The sequence below is a fragment of the Heteronotia binoei genome, chromosome 2, assembly GCF_032191835.1.
Source record: "Heteronotia binoei isolate CCM8104 ecotype False Entrance Well chromosome 2, APGP_CSIRO_Hbin_v1, whole genome shotgun sequence".
In the NCBI taxonomy this organism is placed as follows: Eukaryota; Metazoa; Chordata; class Lepidosauria; order Squamata; family Gekkonidae; genus Heteronotia; species Heteronotia binoei.
Window position 1 is genome coordinate 205347984 of NC_083224.1, and position 19926 is coordinate 205367909.

The window sequence follows — 19926 nt, forward strand, 5'->3', positions numbered from 1 at the left end:
AACAGGAGGACCCCTCAAGGCTAGTCTACTCTGAGCCCTGTCTCACCAGGGGATGTGGAAGGTACATGTGGCTTTCGAGGGAAGGAGGCAGAAGGCATTTTCCATGAAGAATTGTTTTAAAGATTCACCAACTGCAATTCTGGAATTAAGGGCAGCAAAGCTGTGTTGGATTTGTTGTTGCTCCATGACATGCCCATTTGTCGCTTGGTGCCCCCTCACACAAACAATGGCTTCATGTGTGAATGCACCACCACAACTGTTTTCAGGAGACACATGCATCTTCCACATCATATATGGGGCCTGAAGGGAGCTCACAAAATGCCTCCCAGAATCTCTGAAGCAGGATAGTAACCATGATGGCCTCCCTCAGCATCAGCTTACTTAGAGATAGACTGTGTCTACAGGCGGAGGATCTATTTACCTGTTTGTTTCTTTCATTTGTAAATTGGCTTTCTTACTGAGACCCCAAGGTAGATAATATAATTAAAACAAATTTAAATTAAAGTAGATTACATTATGTAATTAAAGGTATATTATGTAATTAAAACTGGGTTAAAATTAGACAGCAATATAAAAATAAAAATGCAATGCAATGAAAGAAGTCTGCAAAACTGGAGAGGAAAGGAATGTTCCCCTGTGCAAGCACCAGTAATTTCCGATTCTGGGGTGATGTTGCTTTCACAACGTTTTCACGGCAGACTTTTTACAGGGCAGTTTGCCATTGCCTTCCCCAGACTTTTACACTTTCCCCCCAGCAAGCTGGGTACTCATTTTACCGACCTCGGAAGGATGGAAGGCTGAGTCAACCTTGGGTCGGCTACCTGAATCCAGCTTCTGACGGAATCGAACTCAGGTCATGAGCAGAGAGTTCAGATCACAGTACTGCTGCTTTACCATTCTGCGCCATGGGGCTGCTAAATCTGGAGAACAAGGCAACATATGGAAGAAACAATGCAAAAAACGGAATTACAAAATTAGAAAACTACAAAAAAAAATGGTATGATGCGTACAATAAAAACACAATTAAAATTGTTTACACAGGGGATGTACTAAAATGAATTACAAGATTGCCCATAAGAAATAATGGGAGAGCCTGGATTCCCCATTGGATATAATTGGAAGATTGCCAATTGACTTGCATGGGCTCCATTGAAATACATTGAAGTACAAAAATGGCTGCAAGAAAAACCTGGAATGGATTTTCTAGGAAAGTCAAAACCCCCTACAAGTCTCCTGGAATGGGATTGCCAGCCCTGGGACTGGAACAGATGTTCTGGGTTTCAAATGACAGGGGGAAGGGTGGGTTGCCACCCTCTGAGACTGGATTGCAAGGGGACAGGGCACAATGCCAGGCTCTGGGACTGGATTGTCAGGGCGAAAGGCAGTCTGCCAACCTCCAGGACTGGATTGCCAAAGAAAAAGGGACTTTGCCAGCCTCCAGGCTTTACCCCTGGCAATCGAGTCCTGGAGGTTAGCAAACTACCTTTTCCCCTGGCAATACAATCCTGAGAATTGGCAGACTACCTTTTCCCCTGGCAATCCAGTCCTAGAGGTTGGCAGACTACTTTTTCCCTATGACAATCCAGTCCTGGAGGCTGACAAACTACCTTTTCCCCTGGCAATCCAGTCCTGGAAGCTAACAAACTACCTTTTCCCCTGGCAATCCAGTTTTAGAGGCTAACAAACTACCTTTCCCCTGCCAATCCAGTCCTGGAGGCTGGCAGACTAGTTTTTCCCCTGGCAGTTCAGTCCTGGAGGCTGGCAAACTACCTTTCCCCCTAGGAATCCGGTCCTGCAGATGGCAGACTACCTTTTCCCCTGACAATCCATTCCTAGAGGCTGGCAATCTACCTTTTCCCCTGGCAATCCATTCCTGGAGGCTGGCAAACTACCTTTCCCCCTGGCAATCCAGTCCCAGAGGCTGGCAAAGTACATTTTTCCCTGGCAATCTAGGCCTGGAGGCTGGCAAACTACCTTTTCCTATGACAATCCAGTCCTGGAGGCTGGCAAACTACCTTTCCCCCTGGCAATCCAGTCCCAGAGGCTGGCAAAGTACATTTTTCCCTGGCAATCTAGTCCTGGAGTTTGGCAGACTACCTTTTCCTATGACAATCCAGTCCTGGAGGCTGGCAAACTACCTTTACCCCTGACAATCCATTCCTGGAGTTTGGCAAACTACCTTTTCCCCTGACAGTCCTGTCCTGGAGGCTGGCAGACTTGCTTTTCCCCTGGCAATCTAGTCCTGGAGTTTGGCAGACTACCTTTTCCTATGACAATCCAGTCCTGGAGGCTGGCAAACTACCTTTCCCCCTGGCAATCCAGCCCTAGAGGTTGGCAGACTACTCCCCCCCCCCCGGCAATCCACTCCTGGTGGATGGCAAATTACCTTATCCCCTGACAATCCAGTCCTGGAGGCTGGCAGAGTAGCTTTCCCCTGGCAATCCAGTCCTGGAGGCTGGCAAACTACCTTTTCCCCTGGCAATCCAGTCCTGGAAGCTAACAAACTACCTTTTCCCCTGGCAATCCAGTTTTAGAGGCTAACAAACTACCTTTCCCCTGCCAATCCAGTCCTGGAGGCTGGCAGACTAGTTTTTCCCCTGGCAGTTCAGTCCTGGAGGCTGGCAAACTACCTTTCCCCCTAGGAATCCGGTCCTGCAGATGGCAGACTACCTTTTCCCCTGACAATCCATTCCTAGAGGCTGGCAATCTACCTTTTCCCCTGACAATCCATTCCTGGAGGCTGGCAAACTACCTTTCCCCCTGGCAATCCAGTCCCAGAGGCTGGCAAAGTACATTTTTCCCTGGCAATCTAGGCCTGGAGGCTGGCAAACTACCTTTTCCCCTGCCAATCCAGTCCTGGAGGCTGGCAAATTACCTTTCTTCTGGCAATCCAGTCCTGGAGTTTGGCAAGCTACTTTTTCCCATGACAATCCAGTTCTGGAGGCTGGCAAACTACCTTTACCCCTGACAATCCATTCCTGGAGGTTGGCAAACTACCTTTTCCCCTGACAGTCCTGTCCTGGAGGCTGGCAGACTACCTTTTCCTATGACAATCCAGTCCTGGAGGCTGGCAAACTACCTTTCCCCCTGGCAATCCAGCCCTAGAGGTTGGCAGACTACTCCCCCCCCCCCCGGCAATCCACTCCTGGTGGATGGCAAATTACCTTATCCCCTGACAATCCAGTCCTGGAGGCTGGCAGAGTAGCTTTCCCCTGGCAATCCAGTCCTGGAGGCTGGCAAACTACCTTTTCCCCTGGCAATCCAGTCCTGGAGACTGGCAGACTACTTTTTCCCCTGGCAATCCAGTCCTAGAGGTTGGCAGACTACTTTTTTCCCATGACAATCCAGTCCTGGAGGCTGGCAATGTCAAGTCTGCTCATAACTCTGGTCAAGCCTGCACCTAATCACTGGTTCAGGAGAAAAGCATCCTGGGTAAAGCCATACTGTATTCCATTGCTGCTAGCTTGAACTCTCCTCACCACCTCCTTTTCTTTGTTATGTAGTATTGCTTTGAAATGGGAATATGTGAACGGTTTATCTGTGCCTTCTCAGGCTTGGCACCGGGGGAGGTTGGAGCCAGAGACGCTCAAGGCCAAACCAGGCCCGAGAAAGAAATTGTAACATCGATGTGTGAATGTGCCCTGCATAGTACCCCTCCCTCAAGAATCCCTTTGATGTGTACCTTATATGAGTGCATTCTACTGTATGATCTTTAGTCTTTCAATCTTACTGTAATCGAGAGCCATGATATCAATAAACTAGTTACTTTGTTTCAACGAAGACTCGTTATTGAATCTACCGACTTGACAGGCAAACTACCTTTTCCCCTAGGAATCCAGTCCTGCAGATTGGCAGACTACCTTTTCCCCTGACAATCCAGTCCTGGAGGCTGGCAAACTACCTTTTCCCCCTGGCAATCCAGTCCTGGAGGTTGGCAATCTACCTTTTCCTATGACAATCCAGGGGCTGGCAGTCTCAATGGAACCCATGCAAGTCAATTGACAATCTTCTCTCCCATTATATCCAGTGGGCAATCCAGGTTTTCTCGTTGTTTTGTATGGGCAATTTTGTCATTCGTTTTAGTAGATCCTCACAGCCAGGGCTTTTTTTGAGCAGGAATGCACAGGAATGCAGTTCCAGCTAGCTTGAAGCCAGGGGTGTGGCTTAATATGCAAATGAGTTCCTTGTGGGCGTTTTGTATAAAAACCTGCGCGAAATAATAGCGACGTCAGGGGTGTGGTCTAATATGCAAATGAGTTCCTACTGGGCTTTTTGTGTTTATGTTTCCACAGAATCTGCGGAAGAGATCACTGTTAGTTTTTAGCTTTCTTTTTAATTTCATTTTAATTTGTATTTTATGATAAATTAAGTGCAGGCAGACTGATTTTACCAGGCCCTACAGGATTGACTAAAGCTCCGAGATCAACACGGCTTGCTTTATCATTGGCTAACCGCTATTCGATATGCAAATTAATGCAGGAACTCGCCAAAACTTTCAGAAGTATTGGCTGAAGATGCCTCCTTCCCCCGCCCCATCGCTCATTAGCGGCTTTTCTCAGATATGCCGTCCGATTGGCCGAAGGGTCCAGATTATGTAGATGAGGAAAGGGCTCCCGGTGCCTGGGTTAAGGTCTCACTCAGTCTCGCTTTCGCGGCAGCGTGTTTGGCGGGCGGAGGCGCTTCCTGCGAGGCTGATGGCTGTGGGGTTATGGGGCCGGGCAGCCTCCCCCGGGCGGTGGCGGCGGCGGCTCGAGGGTGGCTGCGGCGGCCGCCGTTGGCCGCGCTGTTCGCCTTGTGCTGCCTGCGGCTGTGGGCAGGTAGGCTGCAGCGGTGGAGGGAGGCGGGGAGGGCGTGAGTGGAGCTGCCGCGGATGGAACCGGGGGGCGGGGGCGGCTTTTGTTGCCGTTTGTGCGGCTTTGATCTCCACCTTTCGCGGCGTAGGATGGGGGGGGTGTTTCTGCGCGCATTTGCAGAATAGCTGGATTGGTTGGTTTGTTTGCCCTGAAGTCGCAACTGACTTATGGCGAGCCCTCATGGGGCAAGAGATGCATAGAGGTGGTTTGCCATCGCCTGCCTCTGCATAGCAGCCCCAGACTCCCTTGGACGTTCTGGCCAGCGCCGACCCTGTTTAGCTTCTCGGATCTGACCAGATCAGGCGAACCGCCCTGCGTGGTCTCAAACCCACCCTCTGGTGTATTTTTCAAACTTTTCTGATGGGGCGGGGTCCTCTGCTTGCCAGCAGGATTTGGGGGCAGTGTGGGTCTTTGTGTCTGCAGTTGAAAGGGGTGCAGACTGCCCTCTGCTTTCTTTCCACTGTTAGAGGGTTCTTCAGTGTGATCGGCTGGCCTGGCTTTCATTTTGGACACAGGATTGCTAACTCAGGAGTTGGGAATTCGCGTGGGGAGGGAAGAGCCTGGGGGAAGAGGAAGGACCTGAGTGAGTTAAAAGGCCATCGTCCATCCTCCACGGCTGGTGTTTTTCTCCAGGGAAGCACGGAAGTGTAGATCAGTTGTAATTCCTAGAGATCCCCAAACCCCACCAGGAGGTTGGCAAGCACAGGTGGATGGAGGACCTCGAGGGCAACTGTTAAATGGGACAGTTGTTAGTTTGGGGGGAGGCACCTGGAACCTGCTGGTTACTGGGCTTCTTGCAAAAACACCAAAAACTCTCTGTGCGGGCTCTCCTGATCTGGGAGCTGGAATAGAGGGACCCAGGAAGGCTGTAGTTAGGAAAGGGGGGAATGGGAGAAGGCAACCCATGGGAAGCTGTAACCAGCGAAATGGAACCTCCATATTTAGAAGTAGTCTATCTAAGAATATTGGGCTGGGGAAGATGAACAGTATTCTTAGAAGCACTTAACAGAGATGAATTATGATTTAATACTTGAGAGATGTGGGGGTCTGTGCTCTTCTTTTGTAAACTGAACACCATTTTGTGGGAAGCCAAATGTGGTGCCAAATGCCTGAAGATTTTGGGCTGGAGCCTTGGGGGGGGGGGTTAGAGAGGAGTGGGACTTCAGCAGGGTATAATGCCATGGAGTCCCCCCCTCCCAAGCTGCAGGTTCCTCCAGGGGAACTGACCCGGGGATTCATTGTGATTCCAAGAGATCTCCAGACACTTCTCCCCCCAGGGGTTAGCAGCCATAGACATCATGGTATGCAGGAGTCAAAGAGTCTCTTGAAGGGTCTGAGGGGAGGGGTCCTAGCCTGTGGGAACTGGGAGGGCTGGCAAAGAAAGAGTGGTGGTGGGCTTTTAGTTTTGTAAGTTGTGTCATTGTGCCCCAGGAGCGTGATGGAGTGACTGGAGTGGCAGAATAGGAGACCTGTGTTCAAGTCCCCAGCCCACCGTGGAAGCTTGAGATCTTCTTATTATGGAGCAGAGATCCATCAGTGGCTATTATTGTGTGTGTGTGTGTGTGTGTATTGGCCACTGTGTGTTGGACTGGATGGGCCATTGGCCTGATCCAACATGACTTCCCTTATGTTCTTACGCAAGGCTGTTGCTTGTGAGAGTAAAAGGGAGGAGGAGGAGGGAAGGCTGCTGTCAGCCGCTTTGGGTTTCCAAAGAGAGAGGGAAACAGGTTATAAGTATCTAGAGGAGGAACAAAATCTTTGGCTGTTGTGTTGTTTCCTGACATGGGAAGGGAAAGAGGGCAAAGCAAAGGAAACGGAATTTTTAGATTTTGGATTTTTTTTGAGAGGAGGATTGATTGGGGGTCTTGATATTTTCATCTTTGGGGGAGGGCCCTTGGTCCTTGAAGGAGGGTGGGGTGACAGCTTCTGAGGCTTTGGGGAAGGCAGCCATTTGAAATCAGGGTGCTGCATGAGACATTGGGGGGGGGGTCACTGCTCCATGGAACTGCCTGGAGGACAGTAAGCAGGATGGACCCCCCCTCCAATCTTCCGGGTGGACCTTTATTCGGGTGGACCCAATCTTCTGAGAGGCTGGTCTGTGTCTGGAAGTTTTGGGGTGCCCTTCCAGGGGGCATGGCCAAAGGAGGAAGTGGACTGTGGGGGGGGGGAGATTGGAAAGTTTAGCTTGAGGGATGTTATTCTTGCCCCCAAGGTGCTCCTCTGTTTATTGGCAACCCACTTTTCTCTCCACTTGGGACCAACTGGCTCTGGGCGTTTTCGCACTAACCTTAATCAGCAGCGACGCCGCTCTTCACCGCGCAGGATCGGCGCGGATTTCGCACTAATTGCCGTGGAGCACCCGGAAGAGCCGGAAAGTCCCGCGGCTTTTGCGGCGCAAACGGAAACCGCCAAAAACCAGTTTCCATTTGCGCCGCAAAAGCCACGGGACTTTCCGGCTCTTCCGGGTGCTCCACGGCAATTAGTGCGAAATCCGCGCCGATCCTGCGCGGTGAAGAGGGGCGTCGCTGCCGATTAAGGTCAGTGCGAAAACGCCCTCTGAGTTGGGAAACACTTGGAAGTTGGGGGGGTGGAGCCTGAGAAGGGCAGGGTTTGGGGAGGGGCCTCAGTGGGGGATTCTAGGGGGACTGATCTCTGTTGCCTGGAGTTAGTTGTAATCCCAGAAGATCACCAGCCGCCACCTGGAGGGTTGGCAACCCTATTTGCGACATGTTTCTCTCTTCCTCTGCTCCCTGCTGATAACAAGGAGACTGAGAGGTTGGTGAAGGTGAGCAAGAGTGCCCAGCTGCAGGGCACGCTGTGTGTTTCCATGGCAGACCAGAGATTCAAAGCGGGACTCCCGCATCCTTGTCTATGGCCACTGTACCAACCTTGTCTCTCTGGGTTAGAAGGAGGGGCATGGAGGGGGGTTCACTGGAGTCTAATATGCCAGGAAGTGGGGCAGGGTTCCCAGCCTCCAGGTGGGGTTTGGAGAGCTCCTGGAATCACAGCTGCTCTCCAGACTGCAAAGTTCAGTTCCCCTGGACAAATGGCTGCATTGGAGAGTGGACTCTATGGGACTACTTACCCCAGGTGCCACCCCCAGATCTTCAGGCATTTCTTAACTCAGAGTCGGCAGCCCTAAAGTGGGGCGGGGAAAATGTGGGGAAACTTGCTGTGCAGAAACCCTGTTGCCAGAGTGCTTGTATCAGCAGCCACAACAAGGAGACCGCATGAGCCAGGTACTTGAGGAAAACACCTAGTCTTGAATGGCAAAAGAACTAAGGACAGATCTGAGGATGGTTACACGGCAGCCGCTCTACTTGTGAGATTCCCAGAGGCATCCATCCCCAGTGAAAAAAGAACCACCCAAATTGGTAATTAATAAATAGTGGTTATTGATCTGATTCAGCAATAGCAACTGCAGCATTCATGTCAGTCTAATCTATCATGAGTAGAACACAGTTTGTGTCCTGTGGCACCATTAATACCAACAAAATTTACTTATGTGTGTGTGCACACAAAAAGCTTTGTTGGTTTTAAAGGTGCCAGTGGATTCAAACTTTGTTCTGTTGCTTCAGATCAACATGACTACCTGCCTGAATATATATCAAGAATAGGCACTCTGTATAATCTCAGAAGTACCATGGTCTTGCCAAAGGCATTTAAAACCAAGCTGCATGAAGTGAGCTGAAACCCCATTTGGGGGCTTGGTTCTAACAGTGAAAGTCATGCTGTGCCCCCTCCAATGGCTGGGGCCCCTTTCTGAGAATATGGGGGTGGACCATCCTGCAGATGAGGAGGTTTGTTTTTCTAGCACACAAGCAAGGAGAAAGAAAACAAGTCAAACGTGTTTGCAGCACAAAGACCCTTTCTGCCTCCCACCAGCTGGGCCGGCAAGCTGGCCTGGCACCCCTGCTTCTCACTGGACCGCAGGCCCCTCCTTCTCCAGGACAGGGTGCGACTGTGCGCTGCCCCCTAGGTGGGTGCTGTGTGGGCTGTGGCTCAGTGGCAGAGCCTCTGCTTGGCATGTGGAAGGTCGCAGGTCCAATCCCCGGCTTCTCCAGTTGAAATATCTGGCAGTAGGGGATGGGAAAAACCATTCTCTGCCTGAGACTCTGGAGAGCTGCTGCCAGACTGACCTTGATGGACCAAGGCAGTTCATGTGTGACTATGTGTTTTTGGGGGGAGGGGCTGTGGCTTAGTGGAATAGCCCCTGCTTGGAATGCAGAAGGTCCCAGGTTCAGTTCCCAACATCCCCAGTGAAAAGGCTCCAGCAAGAGGTGATGGGAAAGACCCTAGCCTGAGACATGGAGAGGAGTTGCCAGTCCAAGTAGGCCAGACTGACCTTGATGGACTGAGGGTATGATTCATGTGTCCCCAGACACCTGGTGTGGTTTCCTGGTTGCTCTGTGCTTGCAGTTATGTAAGTTTTTATTCCCATCCTCCTTCTATAGAGCACCCAGCAAAGTTCATTGTTCTTTGGGATGCCTGGAGGAGCTTAGTTTGTGAAAAGGGAGAAAGCAGGTGCTGTGAGTGGGGGGGGGGGGTCAACCCTGCATTACAACCACCCTCTGTTGCTCCTTGTAGGGAAGAGGAAGGTACTCTGCACATGCACTGTTGCACCATTGTTTATGATTAGAGTTTATGAGACTGAGAAACCATTCAGGAACATTGCTCTGTTTTTAACAGACAGATTTGTGGTCCAATTAGCAGTTATTAGCTGCAATGGTTCCATGTTCAGAGACAGCCTATTGGTCTAGTGCCAGAGCCTGGGTGGCAGAGGGAGGGAAACAAATGTAATTTTTGCATCATTTTAACATATCCTGTTAATGCTTCTGATTTGCTTTGGTTCTCTTTTCAGATGTCTGGTTGGTTCCAGACTTCTAGAATCCAAACACCACTGCATCATTTAATTGGTATCCAATTGTGTTGATTGTCTTGACTCATTCGGCCTAATCCACCTTGAGTGAGAAAGGTGGACTACAAAGAAGTTTTGGAGGCTTTCTAAGGTTGGCTTCAAACAGGATGGTTGGATCCAACAGGGTTCTTCTGATGTGTTCTACCACACTTGTTTGAGAGCTAATTTTCCCCACCACTGAAAACAAGAACATAAGAGAAACCATGTTGGAGCCTGCCAACAGCCCATCCATTCCAATACTGTGTACTGGTAGTAGCCAAAACCCAGATGCCATTAGAAAGTCCACCAGAAGGATCAGAACTCCAGAAGCCCTCCAGAAGCTGTCAAGAATCACTCCATCTTGTTCCTCTTGCCATATGTATTCAATTGTACAATGCTATGCTGTGCTTCAATGCTATGCTGCTTGCTATACCTTTGATATAACTGTAACTTGTTGCTTATCTGGAGGGAGGATGGCATGTCTGGGAATTGGCTAGTTGCTAGGTAACCAAGGTCAAAGGGCTGGAGGAGATGTGAACCATGAATTGATAGTGGGCACCTGCGATGATGAGAGCTTAGCAAAAACCCTGCACAAAACTCCCGCTTTTGCTTGGCGCGCTTTGGCTTGAATTATAACGGTCAGGGCAAAGGTTTATAAATTGGGGGAACTGACAGAGGGGTCAGTTCCGACAACGTGTGTGTATGCCCATGAAGCTGGAATAAAGATCTTGAACTTCAATTGTCTTTTCCTTGACCCTGGGTCTGACATTTTGTCGGAACTGTCTTATCATCCTGGCCTAGCTTAACCCCAGACTCACGATGGCTGATGAACAGGACTAGGCTACGGGGATTACTAAAACAGACAGTGAGGAAGAACCCAAGCCCGAAGGGTCACCCTGGTCACCGTGACGGTGCGAAGGAAATCCATGGATTTCCGGGACAGTATTATTGGAGATCTGAGAGAGGACCCCCAGCAACACCACCAACTTTTGGGGCTGCAACGCTCCTATCACCCCTGGGGGTTCCAGGGTGACAAAAGTCAAGGAGAGGACCCCTGGACTGGTGGGCCAGGAGATGCGACTGTGGAGTGGATGCAAGAAGCTTTAGCCACTCAAAGCATCCAGTTCCGGGAGGAAATGCAAGCCATGCACACCTTCATGATCCAAGAGATGCAGAACCTTGCCTGGCAAGTGTGAGTGATGGGGGAGTGAATCGCAGCTGCACCCCCCCGCAACCAACCCCTGAGGGGGGGGGGAAGACCCCTGATTCCTGCTGGGAGGGGAGCCCCTGCGGGAGGTGAACAACCCATGGGTGGCGACTGGATACCACAACCTCAACCTGAGCCAGAGGAGCCGATGGCGATGCCAGGGGGCCCCCGAGTAAGTGAAGCAACATTTGATGGGGACCCATCGGAACTAGCCTACTTTATTGTGACTATACGAGGGCACCTCAGCGTCTGGGCCTGTAACTTCCCGACGGGACAGTCGCGAGTAATGTACATTGGCAGCTGCCTCCGGGGCCCGGTGGACCAGTGGTATGTCATCCTATTTGAGAAGCAATCCCCTGCGCTGAACTCGGCCACGGACCTCCTGAGGGCTCTACGACGCCACTTTGAAGACCCTCTACAGGAGACCAGCGTGATAGCGGCCCTACAAGACCTGAAGAAGAAGATGAAGATGATATTGGATTTATATCCTGCCCTCCACTCTGAAGAGTCTCAGAGCAGCTCACAATCTCCTTTACGTTCCTCCCCCACAGACACCCCATGAGGTGGGTGGGGCTGGAGAGGGCTCTCACAGCAGCTGCCCTTTCAAGGACAACCTCTGCCAGAGCTATGGTTGACCCAAGGCCATGCTAGCAGGTGCAAGTGGAGGAGTGGGGAATCAAAACCCGGTTCTCCCAGATAAGAGTCCGCACACTTAACCACTACACCAAACTGGCTCTCCAGGGCGCTGGGTCGGTCCAAGAGTACCTCAGCGAGTTCAGGGTGCTGAATTCCAAGGTTCAGCGATGGGGCGACGTGGCCAGGATCGAGCAATTCAAGAGGGGCCTCAACTCTCACATATATAGAGAGGCCCTGAAGCTGGGGGAGCCTCGAGATCTGGTCAGGAGAACCCAGCTAGCTTGCGAAATAGAGGATCACAACAAGATGATTGCCCTCCATAAGAAGCAACAAGGGGGCCCCCCAAAAGAAGCTCGGGAGAAGACACCTCGATCCAATCTACCCAAGCACGCCCCTGAGCAGCTTTCGTGTGAGAAGCATGACCGGAGAGCCAAAGCAAAGTTGTGCTTCAAGTGTGTGTGGGGGGGAAAATCACATTTTCAGTGAATGCCCCAGCAAGCCAAAGGAGCCGCGGACCTCCACACCCCTGAAGCTGGAGGCTAAGAAGAAAACCAGCGGCGCCAGAGCCCCAACAGCCAAGGCCAAGCAGTTCCAAGAACCGATCCCTGAGGAATCCGAGGAGGAGGATGGAGGGGCCCAGCTGCCGGGAAACGACCCAGACCTGCAGGTCAGAGCCACGGCCGCACTACTACAGGTGAGATTATCCGGGACTTTGTATTATGTACCCATAACACTAGTACACCCCGTTATGAAATGATTTTCTTGCATCAGGGCCCTACTGGACTCAGGATGCTCCAAATACTTATTATCCCTGAGCTTGGTGGAAGTGCTAGGTAAAAACGGTGCCCCTTCAAGAATCCTATGTGGGGGGGGGGGGGGCGTGGCGTCGCACGCATAGGGAATGGACGCCTGAAAACAGAGCTCCATACTTACCCCTGCCAAATCCACTTAAGCAAGCGCCCAGCGTTGTTTGTTTTCTTTTTTTTCTTTAATTAGTATAGGAACAGTAGATGGTCAAAAACCCAGATCAAAAAGAAATTCAAGGAACTCTGTTAAAGACTATTTTCCAAAAAAGCCGAAGGCTAAGGCCTCAGGAAAAGCAAGCAGCCCTGCAAGCAAGTTGGCGTCGGGAGGAGGGGAAAACACAGCAGCAGACCTAGCTTCATTTCGTTCTGAGGTAATGGAGGCTTTTCAAAAACTGGAACAAAATATGACTGACAAAATATCTGCCATGATCCAGCCCCTTTCTGCTCAAATGGAGGGTTTCAAAACGTCCTTAGAGAAGGTGGCAGAGACGGCAGATTCTGCTTTTAACATGGCAAGTGCTGTGCAGGAGGACACTCAGTATTTTTATAAAAGAGATGAATGGGCCACTGATAAAATTATTGCACTTGAGAACCAACTGAAAATGGGGAATGTTAAAATTCATGGGCTCCCCGAGAATTCTGCCTCCCCCTCTGATCTAAAAACTCTTATAGCCTCCTGGCTATCGAAGGCATTGGGTTTTTCTGAATCTGATCTCTGTGCCCTGGAGACAGTATATAGAATTGGCCCATTGCGCAGACAGAAAACTTCGTTGCCTAGGGACATTTTAGTCCGTTTCTCTTCTGCCTCAGTTAAATCCAAGTTGCTGCAAAAAGCCCGGGCTATAAATCCTCTTCTGCTAGGAGATTACAACGTCCAAATTCTACAGGATTTGTCTTCTGAAACCTTGCAAAGGCGGAAAAATCTGAAGCCAATTATAGAAATCCTGAACAGGGAAAACATCAGATATCAATGGGTTGCTTCGTACAAGCTGCAAGTTACAGTACAGGATCAGTCATTTGTAGCTGCAGACCTTGACTCAGGCCTAAGCATGCTGTGCGATATGAATCTTCCTGTTCCCACCGGCCTTATGGAAGCAGCCTCCCATGCTCACTCAATAACTTCAGACACTAGATGGCGTCGTGTGCCTATGAACCGTCCTGATCGGCCTGTTTCTTCTAGAAGCTAAACGCTGGAACTGTTGCTATGCAGAAATCTTCCCCTTTTTTTTTGTTGAGGATTCCTGACATCCTTTTCCCCCCCTGACATATAAGCTTTGCCTACTGAACTGCTGATTTATAAGCTTTGCCTATGTGGTGCTTATGAAGCAGTGTCTATATACGAAATTGGGGGGTTCCCCCCCTTTTTTTCCCTTGTTATTTATATTTTTTGAAAGCAATGTTATGAATGTGAGGGAGTTATTAATTTAAATCAACTCATTAAAGGAAATCTTCTTGGTTGATTGGGTATGCATGATTGGAAGAATGGAGTGACTTGGAATATATGGTTTAAAAAGTAAGTGGAAGTAGGTGTTTGAATGGGGAGGCTGGGTGACGAGAGAGGGTGTGGGAGTGAGTGAGAGAGTGAGAGAGAGAGGGGGGGTAGATCTGAGTGAGAAACTTGAATAGTATGATCAGGGTTTTATATCAATATATTTCTTTCTACTGTGAGTTAATGAATTGTCAGGACCTTTTCCCTTCCTTTGTGAATTCTTGAATGGAAATGAGTGTGTGAGACAGAGGGTTGGTAGGGAATGTATGTGTGTGTCAGTTTGTGCCTTATGCTATTATGAAGGTTTGGAAATTTGTTTCCCTTACTATCACATCTCCCTACATAGGCTTATAAGTGGCTGAAGGATAGTTGGTGGGGAGTGTTTGGGGAGATCAGTATTTAATAGTGTTCATAATTCTGTTTAAAGTTTCATTGTATTTTTATCATAGTGTCTTAAGTCTCACTATAACTTTGTGATCGAGATCTGATGCTGTTACACATGGTATATTAGTTTGCCTGTACTTATCTTTAATTCACTAATCTGAGTTGATAAAAGGCACAGATTTTATTATATGTGGCTTTCTAGGCATTTTAGCCTTGATTCAATCAGCTTTATGTGGCCTTTCATTATAAAACTCTCTATACATTCGGCTCTGTTATTCTGTTTATAAATTTTAATTTTGCTGGGTTGATATTGTTAAATATAAGCATTTTTGGCAGAGAGGGAGAATGGAGAACTTCGGGGTTTTTTAAATAGCTCCATTTGGTAGTTGTTGCTAGTTGTGTGGTGTCTTCAGTAACGAAGACTTCCGCTTCAAATTTAACCTTTTAAGTAAGTAGTTGTTGTTTTCCCAAGTTTGGGTTAACAGAGTTGGAGGGTGAGTTAGTGGCTAGTGTCTGTTAATGCTAGACCATTGGTGTTGGTTATGGTTTTTTGTTTTTGTTATGGGCAGCATAACTGTATTGAATTATTATGGTTTTAGCTGGAAGTTTTTTAAAGCCTTTGATTTGAAATCTGTCCTCATACCTTTGAAATTTGATCTACAGGATTCATCTCGAGCTATCCTGGTGGCACCTGGGTTAAATGCTATAAATTGTAATAATTTTGATAACCTTGGTTATTTCCTCTTTCAATTATGGCAGAGTGCCACTTGAAATTTCTTTCTCTAAACTGTAACGGGCTAAATAATTTAATTAAGAAAAAACGGGTTGCCTCTGCCATCTCTCGTCAGAAACCAGGTATAATTTTTTTTGCAAGAAACTCACCTTAAGGGTAACCAGCCCAGGGTCTTCCAGTCCAAATTTTTTGCTCATCAATTTCAAGCTTATGGGTCTTCCAAAGCAAGAGGTGTGGCCATCCTAATAGGTAAATCAGTCCAATTCACTTTTGAAAATTCCTCAATTGACCCTAGGGGTCGGTATATTTTTATCAATGGGGTCTTTAATGGTAGCCCTTATACTCTGGCATCGGTGTATGCTCCAAATGATGGGCAAATTGCATTTATTAAAGATACGTTGTCACAACTTCAAACCTTTCATACAGGGCCCATTATCTTGGGAGGAGATCTCAACTATGTTGTCAATCCTTCTTTAGATAGATCTCAAAAAAGCCTGCTACCTCTATCTGCCAATAAACGGTCTCAATCAAAAGATTTGAATGGCCAAAATGATTTAGCTCAAGTTTTTCAATCCTATAATCTGTCAGACATTTGGAGAAGCAGACATCCAAAAGAAAGAGATTATACCTTTTTTTTCTTCTCGTCATCAAACTTATTCCAGAATAGATTTTCTTTTAGTTTCAGATTCTATTTCTAATCTTTTTTCTAAAGTAGAAATTGGCCCAATGATTTGGTCTGATCATGCATGGTTGGAAGGGTATATGTCAGGCGTTACTGACAGATCTTTTTCTTTTAATTGGAGATTGGATAGTAAACTTCTGTCTATGAAATCGGTTACAGATTCCATTGAAAAAGACATTAAAGAATTTTTTCAATTCAATATGGAGTGTGGAGTACCCCAGCATATAGTTCGGGATTCTTTCAAAGCTGTAATTCGTGGCAGATTTATGGCTATTGCCTCTTCGTATAAAAAAGAAAAAGAAAAAATTAGATCTGATTTGGTTGCCAACATTACCAAATTGGAAGAGAAATTTAAAAAATTTGGTAGCAAAAAAACTTATTCAAAACTTCTTATAGAAAGAAAAAAATTAGAATCTTTTGATGTCTCCAAGATTGAAAAACAAATGGCTTTTATAAAACAAAAATATTGGTTTCGAACTCCTCAATCTCTTAAACTCCTATCTTGGAAGGTTAAAAAGAGAGTATCCTCAATGGCTATTTCTTCCATTCGTTCTAAATCTGGTACCTTGAAACATTCCACTAAGGATATTGTAGGAGTGTTTAAAAAGTACTATTCATCTCTATATTCCTCTCAGCATCCAGCATCAGACCTTATTTCATCTTTCTTAGACACTCACTCAGTTATTAAGCCTGTCTCTCCTGAGGTTAAATCCTTTTTGGACAAACCTTTTACTGCACTTGAAATACAGGAGACTATCAAGTCTATGAAATCCAATAAATCTCCAGCCCGAGATGGCTTTATACCAGAATTTTATAATTTTTTTAACATTTTGTTGGCTCCCATCTTGGCAGACGCCTGTAATCAGTTTGTACAGTCTGGTTCTTTCCCTGTTACTTGGTCACAGGCAAAAATCATACTTCTTCCAAAGAAGGACAAAGACTTACTAGACCCTAGTTCATACAGGCCGATATCGCTCCTTAATTGTGATTATAAGATTTTTACAGCAGCCCTGGTGGCTAGGCTTAATACCTTTATAGGGAACTACATTCATCCTGACCAATCGGGCTTTATCCCACACCGTGAGTTAACGGACAATACTAGAATGGTCCTTGATGTTATTCAATACTGCTGGAAATTTAATATTGAGTCTTCTTTTATCTTGTCTATTGATTTTGAAAAAGCCTTTGACTCCGTTGAAGTTCCTTATCTTACAACCTTACTGCAGAAAATGAACTTCGGACCGAATTTTCTGAAGATAATCCATTCTTTATATAAATCGCCTTCTGCTATTCTTTCTATTAATAATTTGGATTCTGAAGAATTTAATCTTTTCAGAGGGACGAGGCAAGGTTGCCCCTTGTCTCCTCTGCTTTTTGCGATCGCAATAGAACCTCTTGCTAATGCTATCCGTGATACCAATATTATCGCTGGTATCCCTATTAGAAAGAAACAAATTAAGGTGTCTTTGTTTGCAGATGACCTAGTGCTTTTTGTTACAAAACCTAAGTCTTCTTTACCGGCTGTCTTTGATTTATTATCTGTATTTTCTTCTATATCAGGCCTTCGAGTAAACCCATCCAAAACCATTCTTTATCCCATCACAATTTTGGATGCTCTCCAAGACTCCATCTACTCTAATTATCACTTTAAAAAAATTGATAGATATTGGACATATTTGGGGATCAATATACCTTTGAAATTGGGAGATATTTTTAAAGTTAATCATCATTTATTGATTAAGGACATTCTTACCCTGCAAAAGAATAAAAATTCTTCACTCATTCCCTGGAATGAAAAAATTCAGATTATTAAATCTTTTATTTTCCCCAAATTTCTGTTTTTATTTCGAGCCATTCCTATTCTTATTCCTGAGGATTTATTTGTGGGTTGGCGTCGTTCGTTCTTAAGATATATTTGCAACAAGGGCTTGTCTAGAATAGGGTATGCAACTCTTATTCGTTCTAAATCCTCAGAGGGTCTGGCTCTTCCGGATCTGCATAAATTTTATGAAGCTGCCATTTTAGGTAGCCTTATTAGATACCATGATGCTGACTTAAATTCAGGTTGGAAGGCCCTAGAAGATACCTATCTAAATAACAAATCGTTTCACTCTATATTATGGGAATTTCCGAAGAATAGACCTCCTATTATCTCCTCCAACCTTTTTCTTAAAGCTATTTTTCAGATTTGGGACAAACGTCGCCTCTCTTTAGCCCCTCCAATATCTCCACTATCTCATTTTGTGGATGTTTCTTGGTTTCAACCGGGGGTTTTTTACAAGTCTTTTCCAATTTGGAAAAAATATAACCTTTATAGGTTTGTGGATATTTTGTCCAATGGAAAAATGCTCGACAAAAAATCTTTGGAAGAGAAAACTGGTGGGACAAAAATCCCATGGTTTGAATACTTGCAAACTAACAACTTGGTGACATCACTCTTAAAGAAATACAATTTCAATCGACCTCTTACTTTCTTTGAACACTTGCTATATTCTCCTTTTTTAAAGCGGAAGGGACTGATTTCATTTATTTATAAGGGTTTGCTAGACATTGATGCTGTTGATTTGTTATCCTATCAAGAAATTTGGCAAAGGAATAGTTCAATTAATTTTCAGGAGGATGTTTGGCAACAAATCTGGTCATCTCCTTCGTTTGTTTCAAAATCATTGAATATACAATTACAAACTCAAAAAATTTTGTTTTGGTGGTATTTAACACCTCAGAGATTAAGCCATATGGCGATAAATCATTCCTCCAAATGTTGAAAAAATTGTGGAGAGGTGGGCACATTTATACACTGCTGGTGGTCTTGCCCGAGGGTGCAGTCGTTTTGGGCAGTAATTGTGGCAAAAATCAAGGATATCACGGGCTATAGTTTACCCTTAAGATTGGAACTCATTTTGCTTGACTGTTGGAAAGATATTTCTATTACTTCTCTCAATAAATCCCTGATATCCCTTTTACTAGCTGCTGCTAAAATGGTGTTAGCCCAATTTTGGAAATCTCCCAATATTCCTCCAGTTAAAGCCTGGTATGCTAAAATCTGGGAGGTCTATGCTATTTGTCCAGATAGTTTATGCAATATAAACAATTCAGAAAGTAACGAATCTCTGATGTACAAGTGGCTTCCATTTCTTAAATTTTCTTTTGGTCCTGTAGATCAGATGCATACATGTATACCTGGTAGATATTATGACATTATTAATTTGATGTAATTAATATATGGACAGAGTACTTATTTTTTAATTCAGCTGCCAATTATGTATGTGTGTGTGAATGTATTTTGTTTTCTGCTGGTATGCTATGCTTATACACAAAGAATGATTGCAGATACAGTCATTGATTGCTTTATTTGTATGTTTATTAAATTCAATAAAAAAGTTTTTGGACAAAAAAAAAAGAATCCTATGTGTTTGAGCAAATGGATGAGAGCCCAATGAAGGGGGAGCCATGTAGGATGGGAACCTAAGTGTGCACCTTGGATGTGGGGGAACATCAGGAACCTCGCACATTCATTATCGCCCCGGCCGCCAAGTTCCAAGCCATCCTCAGCCTGGAGTGGCTGGCTGACCACAACCCGCTTGTTCAGTGGAGTAGGAGCACCATTTACTTTTTGGATCTGGTGTGCGAGAGTCACTGGTGGAATAAAAAATGGGGCCCACACCCCCCTCCCCAACTTGAGAAACTTTGTGTCACCCAAGTGCCCAGTTTGCCCCCCAAGTATCAAGACTCGCAAAAGGTGTTTGATGCCCAGGAGCCAGATGAGCTTCTCCCCCACAGACCCACTGACTGTGCCATTGAACTGGTGGAGGGAGAGCCACTTCCCAAAGCCAAGCTATATTCAATGAGTTGGGGGGAGAGGGAGGAATTAGAGATTCCTGGAACTCAACCTGCGTAGGGGGTTCATCTGACCCGCCAAGTCCCCACACGCCGCTCTGGTACTATTCAGAAAGAAAAAAGATGGCAGTTTATGGCTTTGAACTGACTTCTGCAGCTTGAACGCGATTTCCATGAGTAATGTGTACCCCCTCCCCCTTATACGGGATCTGTTAGGGGAGGTGCCCCAAGGGAAAATCTTCACTAAACTTGACCTCAGAGATGCTTACTTCCGTGCATCAAGTAAGGGGAGATGAGTGGAAAACAACCTTCAACACACCCCTGGGTCAATATGAGTACTTGGTCATGCCGTTCGGCCTTAAGGGGGCGCCAGGGGTATTTATGAACTTAATGAAGTATTGC

At 46.5% G+C, this 19926-nt stretch overlaps 1 protein-coding gene across 1 annotated transcript in view; it reads left to right on the top strand.

The window, feature by feature from the left end:
• Positions 1-4656: 4656 nt before the first annotated feature.
• LOC132567765 (repulsive guidance molecule B-like) overlaps positions 4657-19926 on the top strand; it is a 37263-nt gene continuing 21993 nt past the window's right edge. The window contains exon 1 of the mRNA XM_060233457.1: positions 4657-4817. Within this exon, the coding sequence (XP_060089440.1) occupies positions 4709-4817 (109 nt within the window). The 5' untranslated portion in view covers positions 4657-4708. The remainder of the gene's footprint in view (positions 4818-19926) is intronic.